Below are 14045 nucleotides of genomic sequence, written 5' to 3'. Positions count from 1 at the left end.
CATTACAGATACCAGAACCAGATGTCCATATCATGTCCTATTATATGAAGCCTTCACTTACAAATGAGGCTTTGTAGCTACAATGCCATGACTGGTGGATGGTAGGCGGGTGGCAGGTCACAGATGAGCAGGTCCAGCAGCATTTAGTGTGACGTCTTCTGCTCATTGCTGTCCTGTTGCACAGACCTTTCCTCCTGGGCCGATCTCTAATGTCGCTGACCGCCTGCTTACATGTCTAACGCTGGCCGCTTGCACTGGAGAACTGAGAAGAGGCTGATCCTCTGGTTTGAAGCTGGCACTATCGGCTCTTCTTTTCTTGCATTATGGGCTCTATTGTGAAGCTGGCACCATTAAAGGGGTTTTCCAGCAAAACCAAAATAGTTGGCAGTGGGGTCAGAGTGGCTTAAAAACAACGATATATACCTCCACCGAGCCCCCGCAGCTGCCATCTTAATGCTGCTTGGGTCCGCCCCGCTTTCTACTTCCAGCTCCTGTCTCGACATGCAGGAAATGTTCCGAAATCCATGTCCCGCCTCAGCCGGTGATTGATTGAGTGCAGGCATTTCTTGCATATAAAGATGGGAGCTGGAAGTAGAGAGCAGCAGGGACCTGGACAGCGCCAGGGGGATCAATGGAGGAGAGAACCGCTTTATTTATGTTTTTCATCCACTTTTACCCCTCTGACCCAATTTGAAACTTAAAGGGATTCTCCAAGATTTTGATATTTATACACAATCCTTAAGACCCCTTTACATGGAACGACAGAGCAGCAGATTATCGGGAAGGAACAATCCTACCGTTACTATAACGCGGTTATATTTAAGACTCTCGGCCCATGTAAAGAGCCCTTTAGGATATATCATCAATATCAGATTGGCGGGGGTCCGACACCCCACACCCCTGCTTACCAGCTGTTGGGGAGTAGCTTCGGCGGAGGAACTACACATCTCCGTCCACTGTGTAGTGTATGGACCTGGTTACTGCAGTGCTGCTCCCGCTCACTCAGCTACTCCCCAACAGCTGATTGGTGGGGTGCGGAGTGTCAGACCCCAAACCAGTCTGATATTAATAACCTACCAAAAGGATAGACCATCAATATCCAGGAAAACACGTTAAGAATTTAGAAATCCTCAGGTGACCCTATACTGCCGCCATATCATTCCTAATAGTAATTTCTCCCTTTAGCGTCTGGAAAGAGATGGAATGGTCAGATTTCCAGAGGATTACTCGTCAGCACATCCGCAGACACAGGATACGTTCTGGGAGCCTGTGCTTCAGAAAATGCAGACTATATCCTGCGGCAAACAGCAGCCTGTATTCTGCTGACAGATTACCACATTTATCAGAACACTACACAATGGAAATAAAGACACGGACACAAAGATGTAAGGGAGGGGGCGAAAATAACAATTTATTTCTACTTATAGGAGGGGGGATTTTTATGAGGGGGATTTTAGGGCTGAGTTGATCCTGAGGAAGGCGAAAACCCCATAAGAGGAAAGAGCCAATTGTCCTCAAGGGGGAAAAATTCCTTCCCGACCCCAAATATGGCGATCAGAATGAATCCCAGGATCAAAGCCATTATCTATCCTATCTGATTCCTATAGATATGATATTAATATAATTTTTTTTTTTTTTATAAATGTATTTTTAATTCTATTAACTATATATTTATGTGTGAAATGGAAAATGTATGAAACTAAACCTATGTGTAGACTGTTGATCCAGAGGAAGGCGAAAACCCCCTTGAGGAATGAGCCAATTATCCTCTTTTTAAGGGGGAAAAATTCCTTCCCGACCCCAAATATGGCGATCAGAGCAAGTCCCAGGATCAAAAGTCACTACCTAGTATAAAAAATTTTTTTTTAGATATTTTTAATGATCTAATATTTGTATGTCCTACATTGTATGAAACTAAAGCTAAACCTATGTTATTTTTATTTTATTTATTTTTTTAAATCAATTTTTATGTCTATTTAAAATATATATTTTTACTATAAACTTATGTGTGAAATGGAAAATGTATGAAACTAAACCTATGTGTAGACTGTTGATCCAGAGGAAGGCGAAAACCCCCTTGAGGAATGAGCCAATTATCCTCTTTTTAAGGGGGAAAAATTCCTTCCCGACCCCAAATATGGCGATCAGAACAAGTCCCAGGATCAAAAGTCACTACCTAACCTGCCTAGTATAAAAACAAATTTGTTTTTAATTTATGTTTTACTAATCTAATATACCTATTTTATTTGATATATTTTTTTATTTTTAAATTAGGCTAATTACGTGTAGTGAAGATCTATAATACTAAACCTATTTAAGGCTGAGATGATCCTGAGGAAGGCGAAAACCTCCTTGAGGAATGAGCCAATTGTCCTCAAGGGGGAAAAATTCCTTCCCGACCCCAAATATGGCGATCAGAACAAGTCCCAGGATCGGAGCCGATATCTATATCTATTAGTCCTATGTGTCTGTATGTCAGTGTGTCTATATGTGTATCTATGTCTATACTTATATCTATGTCTCTATACTTATATCTATGTCTCTATACTTATATCTATGTCTCTATACTTATATCTATCTATATGTGTGTAGTGTGATGTGTGTGATGCATGTTAAGCCTCATTCTCACATGTCAGTGTTCGGTCAGTGATTTCCATCAGTGATTTTGAGCCAAAACCAGGTGCGACTCTAAACACAGAACAGGTGCAGATCTTTCCCTTATACCTTATGTCTGTGGAGGCTTCACGCCTGGTTTTGGCTCACAATCACTGATGGAAATCACTGACCAAAACATTGACATGTGAATGAGGCATTACTTACCAGGACTGTACATAGATGTTATTAGAAGTCGTGAGTTCAGGGATAACAGCCGCTCTGGTAAGATCTCTGCTATCTGCCCCAGGGTACAATATGCGGCTATTTCTCCTGAACTCACCGGATGCCAGATGGGATGAAGCACAGGCCGCTCCTGGGGTGTAGAGGGTCTTCAGGAGGAGGTGGTGATGTCTGATGCCGGCGAGATATTGGAGGATGCCGAGTCAAGGTCCAGGGCAACAACATGATGGAAAATGAGCAGCATAAAGATGGTAGAGAGAGGATGTTGTAGGCAAGCCGAGGTCTTCTACAGCAGCAGAGACGTGGGGCAGGAGGCACAAAGCTCTGGGCAGGAGGCGCGGGCCGATCCTGCAAGACATAACAGAGCGCTGTTAGTTTTACCTATTGTGGATGTAGACAAGTGACCTACAGTAACATGATGACTTATCCTGATCAGATTTCTACCTGATATATTAAAATGTAAAATTCTGCAGATCTCCCAAAATACAGCTTTAGGGATCATTCAAACGACTGTGTGAATGGGTCCACATCCGTTCCGCAATTTTGATGAACGGGTGTGGACCCATTCATTTCAATAGGGCCACAAAAGATATGGACAGCATACCGTGTGCTCTCAGCATCCGTAGTTCCGTTCCGCAGCCCCGCAGAAAAAAAAGATTGAGCAAATTCTATTCTTGTCTGCAATCACGGACAAGAATAGTAATTTCTATGATAGTGCCGGCCATGTGCGGATCGCAAACTGCGGAACTCCCAAAGCCAGTATCTGGGTTTTGCAGATCTGCAATATGGGGCCTGCAAAACACTATCGCCGCCTGAATGAGCTCTTAGTATGAGTCCATACTAGGACTTTTGCAAATGTCCAGCAGATTTTCTAAAAACAGCTATAACTCAGGAGAGGATGACTCGGAGACTAATATTATTTTTGAAGAACTGTTCTTTATAACCTCTCCAAGGTATGTGAAATGCATGGCTATACTGGTAGGTGTCGTGTGTATATAGGTATGTACAGATATGTGCAGGAGGAGCTCACCAGATGGTTGTGGATCCCCTCACAGTTTGGACCTTTTCACCATCCTAAGAAGAAGCAGAGACACAGTGATTGTCAAAAGCAATTAGAGTAAATGTCATACAGGATGGACTAGAAGAGGACAGCAGAGGAATCACCATCATTACATGGAAGCACTAATACTGGTCTGGACCTGGTCTTCCACCAGCTGGATTACTACAACGTTACCTCTGTTATATATATATATATATATATATATAAATATATATATATATATATGCCAGTACAGGGAGTAACATATTAACGAGTAACGTCTCCACTATGTCATTAGTGTAGTTGACATGGAGCAGAACTATTATAGGACCTTATGTTCTGCTTGATACCAGGTCCAGAGGAACAATGATGATGACCACAGAGGTGAGACTGAAAACATCATCAGTAGAGGAGGGGGATCTTACCGGGCCAAGCTTGGTGACATGTAGGAGAATCCGGCCACGGGGTGAAGGGGTGTGGTATCCTCCGGCCACTGCAGATGTTTGTTCTCCAGAGCTGCCCTGAATGGTACACATGGCGGCTGTGCTCTCCTCTCCTCCAGGTCCTCCCAGACAATGGTGTTAAAGAATGGATGGTCTCTGATGTTGTTATACACACCCAGCCGCCTCTCTGGGTTTTTACGCAGCAGTTTTTTCAAAAGATGTTGTACATCAGTGTCCAGCCAAGAAGGGATGTCTGCCTTGGCTGTGGTGATGGATTTGTACACCTCGTCACTGATGGAGCCATAGTAAAATGGGGAGCATCCTGATGACATCCTGGACACTACAATACCCAGGCTCCACCAGTCAACTGCTGCATCATACTTCAATCCGGCAATCACCTCAGGGGCCATATACACATCTGTGCCCGTCACTCCACTGGTCTTACTGGATGAGGTGACGCCATCTTGGGCCAGACCCAGGTCAATGATGCGGATGTGTCCATCCTTGTCCAGCATGATGTTATCTGGCTTTATGTCTCTGAAATAAGGTGACACATAAAGAAAAGAGAATGGTGAATCTGTCCAGTGAGGCACTGACACAGAATACATGGGACATCAGGACTCTAGGAAAGCTGGGTGCATTACTTCCACCATTATAGGGAGATGTGGGGAAGTACTTCTTACCGGTGGACGATGTTGTGTCCATGGAGGAACTGGAGGCCGCACACAATCTCTGCTGTGTAGAATCTGATGGAGAGGACAGGGTGTAGTGTCAATGACAATCCTTCTCAAGCAATTCCCTAACATTATGTTACTACCATATTATCTGTCACCACCAGCAGAGCAGAGGCGCTGTTTATGACAGCCTGTTTTCCCTCCATTCTCTGCCTTCGTCTCAGTCTGACCTGTCATGTCTCCTTTTATTTTCCACCCTTTCAGTCACTTTCTTTTCAGTATTTTCCTCTCTGTCTCCTGATCGGTCATTTACTCACCTTACGTTGTTGATGTTCAAGTAGCCGCACAGATCGATTAAATCCTCCAGGCTGCCGCCGGACAGATACTCGGTGACCAAATAGGCTCGCTCCTGTGTCTGATGTGCGGCATAGAGGTGGCACAGGAACGGGCAGTCTCGGGCCACCATGAGTATCCGCCGCTCTCTCATTAAAATTGCTGCATTGTCCCCTCTTTTGTTGATAATCTTAATGGCCGTGTAGGTGTTCCGGCGGGGGACTGATGCCAGGACCACCTGAAGAGGACAAATGGAGGTGGTCACAGGGGAATTCTTCTACATTTATTGGGTGATTGATCTCCAGGGGTTTCTGGCTTTTCAGCTAAAGCTACTTTCACATTAGTGTTTTTTGCGGATCTGTCAGGGACCTGCAAAAACGCTTCCGTTACAATAATAAAACCTCATGCATCTGTCATTAACGGATCCGGTTGTATTATGTCTTCTATAGCCATGACAGATCCATCATGAACACCATTGAAAGTCAATGGGGGACGGATTTGTTTTCTATTGTGTCAGAGAAAACGGATCCGTCCCCATTGACTTACATTGTGTGTCAGGACGGATCCGTCTTGCTCCGCACCACATGGCGGACAGAAAAACGCTGAAGGCAGTGTTTTGGTGTCCGTCTCCAGAGCAGAATGGTGACTGAATGGAGGCAATCTGATGCATTCTGAGCGGATCCTTTTCCATTCAGAATACATTAGGGCAAAACTGATCCGTTTTTGTACCGCTTCTGAGAGCCCATGACGGATCTCAGAAACAGAAAGCTAAAACACTAGTGTGAAAGTAGCCTAAGAAAGAGGGATGAGGGAAGTGGTCGTCAGTCAGGTAACATCCAGACCCTACAGCTGCACAAAAGTAAGGATCACAAAATATAATCCTGATAAGGTCCATACAGATATGGGTCACCAGTCATGGGACCCTACTGTTACACCACATCAAGAGAGGTACAAGGGGGAACCATTATTATCTACATTTTCCCATTTAATCCAATTTGTTTAAGAAATATCTTCACAATAACCACATAAGAGGTGAAAACAGAACATTGAGCATTAATCCCCATTACCAGTGATTAAAAGGACTATGATGTGATAGGAACCAAACTATAAGATCATGTATCTCCATATAGCAGGCCCTTCAGTAAGAACGCCTGTTCAGTTTTGGAACACACAGAATGAAAGGGTCTTATGGAAGACCCTCACTGCACCAAACATTGGGGGTATCCTTACCCTGTTAAGACTGCAAAAGCTGTAAAAACGCCCTTTCATCCCCTGCCGGCGCGCTTCTGTAGTCACGCTTGAAGTCACGGGGGCAGCGGCCTCCTTGCTTGTAGTCATGGTAACCACGCCCCCTTCCCTGCCTCTTCGCTGAGAGTGACAGCAAAGCCAGCCGAACTGTGGTGCATAAGCGCTGTCAATCACAGCGATGGGGCAGGGAAGGGGGCGTGGTTACCGTGACGTGAAGCAAGGAGGCCGCTTGTATTATTACACTGCAAGATGATTGGTAACGAGCGTTCCTGTAAATATCGGTCAGTGTAATACAGGCTTTACTCTCTGCACTGGATATCCTGCCCTAAGTATCTGAACCATGGAGCTCCCACCCTGACAAGGGCGACCCCTTCCAGACCACGGCCCTTATATTGTACTAGGAGACCCTGCAATTCCCTAATAGTCGGTCACACAGTGAATGATCCCTATGCTTTTCATCTGTGCAGGAAATGAGTGAGCGGACATATTGTGGTGTCTGTTCTTGGGAAGGTTCCATGTAGAAATGTACAGTTAGCCTCTTAGGAGTCTGAAATGGCTGATAACAGAAGACAATAGACTGCATCTAGCTGCACAGGAGATGGAAATCATGTAGAATTAGGATCTCTGTCTCTATAGCAGGAAATGAGAAGTAATAAAACTTACTTGTAATGACCGGCAACACGCACAGGGAGGAAAACAGGGAAAGCCCTGCCCAAGGGAGAGGGAAAGGTGGTGACCCCTAACTCACCTTGCAGCTGGCACCTGACTGCCCTGACGTCCCTAGACGGGTTCCTCACCCGTGCGGCGATCACGTGCCTAAACCCTGGCTTTCCCTGAAATGAGCCCTAGATAATGAACGGGCCGGTGGGATCGCTAGTCCTCACCACTGCACTAAGAGGGAAACACCAGGGAGAGGACAGACAAACACAAACACCCAGGTGGACGGCAACAATTGTCCACAAAGGTCCAACAGGGATCCGGAGGGTAGCGTTCTAAGGCAACACTCAGAGAACGCAGCAACACAGCTCCAGTGGGTCAGAATAGATGTCCAGGCAGGAAGCTCTATATCTGGCAACCAGAGAAGGGTGAGAGGGGAATATAAGGAGGATTGGGAGTGCTGGACAAGGAACAGCTGAGAGAAGGAGCTACGGATCCCTGAGTGAGCCAAAAGGGTTTGTAAAGCAAACCCAGAAAGCTACAATAAGGAAACTTCCCTATCTGACATAGAGCGTGCAGCCAACCGCTGCGACCTCCTGACCCCGGGTACAACGGAGTCAGGCGTGGCTCTTGACACCCTCGTGACAGTACCCTCCTCTCTACGAGGGGCCTCCGGACACTCAGGACCAGGTCTCTCAGGATGAGAGGCATGAAAAATCTGAACCAGCCTGTCGGCGTTTACCTCAGACGCAGGAACCCACATTCTTTCCTCGGGACCGTAACCTCTCCAGTGCACCAGATATTGGAGAGAGCGGCGGACCCGACGAGAATCAATAATTTTGGATATCTGAAATTCCAAACTACCATCCACGACAACAGGAGGGGGTGGCAGCGGTGACGGTTCTAGAGGTGGAACATATTTTTTGAGTAACGACTTATGAAAGACATTATGGATTTTAAAAGTCTGAGGTAACTCCAGGCGAAAAGCCACGGGGTTGATGATGGCTACAATTTTGTAAGGACCAATAAACCTAGGACCCAGTTTCCAAGAGGGAACCTTCAACTTCATATTCCTAGTAGACAACCACACATAGACATTCACTCCTAGGTCCGGACCTGGCGACCGTCTCTTATCAGCCATGCATTTGTATTTACCTCCCATATTTTTCAAGTTAGCTTGCACCTTCTGCCATACCGATGAAAGAGATGACGAAAACCGTTCCTCTTCGGGAACCCCAGAAGACCCCCCCTCTTTGAAAGTACAGAATTGGGGATGAAAACCATATGCACCAAGAAATGGTGACTTGCCAGTGGATTCCTGATGGCGATTATTTATGGCAAACTCAGCTAACGGTAAATATGACGACCACAACTCTTGGTTTTCAGACACAAAACATCTTAGATATGTCTCCAGGTTTTGGTTGGTACGCTCAGTCTGTCCATTCGACTGAGGATGGAAAGCTGAGGAAAAGGACAAGTGAACCCCCAAACGGGAACAAAAAGCTTTCCAAAATTTAGAAATAAACTGGGTTCCCCGATCCGAAACAACATCGGAGGGGACCCCGTGAAGCTTCACGATCTCACTGACGAATACCTGTGCAAGAGTTTTAGCATTAGGTAGTGCGGGTAACGCAATGAAGTGTGCCATTTTGCTAAACCTGTCCACTACTACCAAAATAACTGTTTTACCCGCAGACAAAGGTAAGTCAGTGATAAAATCCATAGACAGATGTGTCCATGGTCTATTGGGAATGACGAGTGGTAATAGAGACCCTGCAGGACGTGTATGTGAAACTTTTGCGCGCGCACAGGTAGAACAAGAAGACACAAAATCCAATACATCCTGACGCAACCTTGGCCACCAAAAACGACGAGACAATAGCTCTAAGGTTGCTTTACTACCCGGGTGCCCAGCAAGTGCCGAATTATGATGTTCCTTTAATAATTCGAGACGTAGGTTCAACGGTACAAACAATTTCTCTGAGGGGCAAGAGACCGGGGCGTCCCCCTGGGCCTCTAACACCTTCCCCTCCAAAGCAGAGTGTACCGCAGAGACAACCACTCCTCTTTGTAGAATGGGTACCGGATCACTCACATTACCCCCTCCAGGGAAACAACGAGATAGTGCATCAGCCTTGGTATTCTTTACCCCAGGACGATAGGTAATCACAAAGTTAAACCTGGCAAAAAATAGCGACCACCTAGCCTGTCTAGGGGTGAGACGCTTAGCTGATTCGAGGTACAGCAGATTTTTGTGGTCCGTAAACACAGTGACGGGGTGGACTGCCCCCTCTAAAAAGTGACGCCACTCCTCAAACGCAAGTTTAATAGCTAACAGTTCCCTATTGCCAATATCGTAGTTCTGTTCTGCTGCAGATAGTTTTTTAGAAAAGAAAGCACAAGGACGCCATTTGCCAGGAGACGGACCCTGAGACAGTACAGCCCCCACTCCCACCTCTGATGCATCGACTTCAACAATAAAAGGCTGAGAGACATCAGGTTGGACTAGTACAGGTGCTGAGGTAAACCTCTCTTTTAGAGAGGAAAAAGCAACTTTAGCGGCGTCAGACCATTTAGAAAAATCAGTCCCCTTCCTAGTCATGTCAGTAAGGGGTTTTACGATCACCGAATAATTTTTAATGAATTTCCTATAGAAATTCGCGAAGCCCAAGAACCGTTGTAGTGCTTTGAGGTTCTCAGGAAGATCCCAATCCAAAATTGCCTGGACCTTCCTAGGATCCATACGGAAACCTGACGCAGATAAATAATAACCTAGGAATTGTATCTCCTGAACGGCAAAAACACATTTTTCAATTTTAGCATATAATTCATTGGTCCGTAGGACCTGTAGTACTTGTCTGACATGCTCCTCATGTGTTCTCAGATCAGACGAATAAATTAAGATATCATCTAGGTATATTACCACAAACTTGCCGATTAGATGACTAAAAATGTCATTAACGAAATGTTGAAAGACGGCAGGAGCATTGGTCAGGCCGAAAGGCATAACTAGATTTTCATAATGCCCCTCAGGGGTGTTAAAAGCTGTTTTCCACTCATCCCCCTCTTTAATACGAATCAGATTGTAGGCCCCCCTAAGATCGAGTTTGGAGAACCACCTAGCACCCGCAATCTGGTTAAACAGGTCAGGAATGAGAGGAAGAGGGTATGGGTCTCGGATGGTTATCCGATTTAATTCACGAAAATCTAGGCAAGGACGCAGGCCCCCATCTTTCTTTTTAACGAAGAAAAACCCTGCAGCCACGGGTGAAGAAGAGGGTCTGATGTGTCCCTTAGCCAAACTCTCGGAGATATAATCCTTCATGGCTTGTCTCTCTGGACCTGAAAGATTATATAACCTGGTCTTGGGTAATTTTGCGCCGGGAATAAGGTTAACCGGGCAATCATAAGGACGATGAGGTGGTAACTTCTGACAACCCTTTTCAGAAAAAACGTCCTCAAAGTCCGAAACAAATGTAGGTAGGGTAGCTATGGAGGCGACTAAGCAATTGCTATTTAAGCAATTTTCTCTGCACGGCTCACTCCACTCCAATATCTCCCTGGCCTGCCAATCCACCACTGGATTGTGCGCTACCAACCAGGGAAGACCCAGCACTACCGGAGCGGGAAGCCCCTCCAGAACAAAACATGAGAGCATCTCGTTATGGTGATCCCCTACCCGAAGGTGTAAATTATGAACCATGTGGGTGAGATTTCTCTGAGACAGAGGAGCAGAATCAATAGCAAATATGGGAATAGGTCTCTGTAGTGTACAGAGAGACAAACCCATAGTGCGGGCAAAATGGGCATCTATCAAATTTACCCCTGCTCCACTGTCTAGAAAGAAAGAAATAGTCTCTGTCTTATCACCAAAAACAATAACCGCTGGCAACACAAATTGCGATGTACGTATGGAGGAAACGTATACCCCCCCGGCTGACATCCTCCACACAGCCTGGGGTTAGTAGTTTTCTGACGGTTTTTTGTTTCTGAGGAAAGAAGGACAGACATTAATGAAATGACCCCTCTCCCCACAAAAAAAACAAACCCCACGCCTACGGCGAACCTCAGGAGGACGGACCTGACGAGTAGCTCCTCCTAGCTGCATAGGCTCGTCTAAGTCCGTACAGACTAACTGCTGCTTGGGAGGGGTTACCAATGGCTCCGGTTTTTTCAACCTGTCCCTAAGGCGTCTATCTATACGGATAGAAAGGGACATAACTGCATCAAGGGAAAAGGGGGTCTCATACAATGCAAGCGCATCCTTAACCCTTTCGGATAACCCAGAGTAGAACTGACTCCTGAGAGCCGGGTCGTTCCATTGGGTATCCGTAGCCCACCTACGGAAGTCAGAGCAATACTCCTCTACTGGCCGCTCTCCTTGTAGGAGTCTCCGTAATTTTGATTCAGCCAGTGCGACTCGGTCAGGGTCGTCATATATGAGACCCAAGGCCCCGAAAAACTCATCCACTGACCGAAGAGCCTGGGAATCAGTAGGTAAAGAGAACGCCCAGGACTACGGGTCCCCCTGCAGCAGGGAAATAACAACACCCACCCGCTGTTCTTCATTACCAGAGGAGTAAGGACGCAGTTTAAAGTATAGTTTACAGGCCTCACGAAAAGTCAAAAACTTGTCCCTTCCCCCAGAAAATCTGTCAGGGAGAGGGACCTTGGGTTCCGCAACAACCTGGTTACCAGTAGCAACCGCTGGGCTTGCGGTCTGTTGTAATTGCTGCTGTTGCTGGAGGACCGACTCCTTCAATCCTGCCACCTCCAAAGACAGGCCATGAAATTGTTCGGACAGAGCAGCAATTGGATCCATACTGGATTCTAAGTAGGTAAAAAATTTATTTTTATTTTTTTACCTACACAAAAATAAGGGCCAGATATAATGTAATGACCGGCAACACGCACAGGGAGGAAAACAGGGAAAGCCCTGCCCAAGGGAGAGGGAAAGGTGGTGACCCCTAACTCACCTTGCAGCTGGCACCTGACTGCCCTGACGTCCCTAGACGGGTTCCTCACCCGTGCGGCGATCACGTGCCTAAACCCTGGCTTTCCCTGAAATGAGCCCTAGATAATGAACGGGCCGGTGGGATCGCTAGTCCTCACCACTGCACTAAGAGGGAAACACCAGGGAGAGGACAGACAAACACAGACAAACACAAACACCCAGGTGGACGGCAACAATTGTCCACAAAGGTCCAACAGGGATCCGGAGGGTAGCGTTCTAAGGCAACACTCAGAGAACGCAGCAACACAGCTCCAGTGGGTCAGAATAGATGTCCAGGCAGGAAGCTCTATATCTGGCAACCAGAGAAGTGTGAGAGGGGAATATAAGGAGGATTGGGAGTGCTGGACAAGGAACAGCTGAGAGAAGGAGCTACGGATCCCTGAGTGAGCCAAAAGGGTTTGTAAAGCAAACCCAGAAAGCTACAATAAGGAAACTTCCCTATCTGACATAGAGCGTGCAGCCAACCGCTGCGACCTCCTGACCCCGGGTACAACGGAGTCAGGCGTGGCTCTTGACACCCTCGTGACATTACTACACCAAAGCCACCCCTACCCAGCACCTGATGGATGGTGAAGCGAGTGATGTCTAATTTGGGGTAGGGGCTGGGTGCTCCAGGGTCCTGGCTGCTGCTGCCGGCTCTTGGCTCCTCATCCTCCAATACTCTGGCCTTCTCTCCTCTCCTCTTCTTCATCTCCTTGGATCCGCTCTCGTTGTCCTCTTCTCTCTTTCTCTTCTCATCTTCTCTCTTCTTTTCTCTCTTCTTCCTCTTCATCTCCTTGGAGGTCTTGCTGTTCTTCTCCCTCTTCTTATCTTCTCTCTCTTCGTCGTCTTCTCTGTGTCCAGTGGACGCCATTCTCTCTTCTCCTGTCGGGTTCAGTCCAGTCGCTGCCGATGACAGTTGAAAATGAACGGCAGTTGGTCGTGTGCAGGTGCATAAGGTCAGAGGTCATGGAAGCCTCAGGTGGCACCTGCCTGCCAGTGGTGCATGGACCTGCTCTGCCATCTACACTGTGATATTGGCATCAGGAGTGGTGGTCCAGTGTCTAGAGGAATGGAGACATTCATGGCAGTACTTTCTAGTGCTATATTATTAGGAGATGGTGGCAGGGGATGGGACCTTTATATCTGGGGTGGCAGTGGTGCCCGTAGTTCTTCAGAAACTCTGCACTTGTGTGGAAATTCACAGGAACCAGGTGGAGAAATAAACCATAAATTGTACTTGCTGCTAATGTCAGGAATAATAAAGCCTTGTTGGGGTAATTCTGGGTGTACAGGGAGGAGAAGACATTGTGGACAAGAGGAATTGGGGGAAGGAGTCTTCTGTGGAGATTGCATAGGGATTCATCACAATGACGATTTATTCTGAGGTGGGAAATGTTAGAAAGGCTTAATTTTGGATTGGTCCTAGTTTTAGTAGCCGACCATGGTTTGTGTGATTGTTGGGGGTGTACATTTTCCATTATGGAATAATGAGGGTTTCTATACAAGATACTGTCAGGTGTATAGGTGACTTGTTTAACTAATTTGCAGTAAATTATTTGGGCAAATTTCATCTTATTCATTATTATGCTGAGTGGCAGTGATAATAGGAATTATAGAGGAACACAAAGGTTCTGCAGCGCACATAAGGCTTGCAGCTCTACTATATCCACTCTGATGGGTCCCTGGTCTCCACCTTTCTCTGTTTACTCCGCTGCACCGAGGACATGTTGTCTTCACATCTGACTGCTGCGGCTCCATGTAAAGAGGGTTTTCCTCCTGATACAATACCTATCATCCTCTTCAGTAATATTTCAGAGATG

At 46.4% G+C, this 14045-nt stretch overlaps 1 protein-coding gene across 1 annotated transcript; it reads right to left on the bottom strand.

The window, feature by feature from the left end:
* Positions 1–3073: 3073 nt before the first annotated feature.
* Positions 3074–13096, bottom strand: LOC122944167 (protein kinase C delta type-like). The gene is made up of 6 exons (XM_044302398.1): positions 12803–13096; positions 5309–5562; positions 5001–5063; positions 4300–4854; positions 3866–3909; positions 3074–3183 (listed from the first exon to the last, which is right to left on the bottom strand). The coding sequence occupies exons 1-5, from the start codon at positions 13094–13096 to the stop codon at positions 3885–3887; spliced, it is 1191 nt and encodes a 396-aa protein (XP_044158333.1). The 3' UTR covers positions 3074–3183; positions 3866–3884.
* Positions 13097–14045: the final 949 nt, after the last annotated feature.

This window comes from Bufo gargarizans, chromosome 7 (genome assembly GCF_014858855.1).
Source record: "Bufo gargarizans isolate SCDJY-AF-19 chromosome 7, ASM1485885v1, whole genome shotgun sequence".
Classification (NCBI taxonomy): Eukaryota; Metazoa; Chordata; class Amphibia; order Anura; family Bufonidae; genus Bufo; species Bufo gargarizans.
Note: the sequence above shows the minus strand (reverse complement) of the source record. Positions and strands in the feature narration are given on the sequence as shown.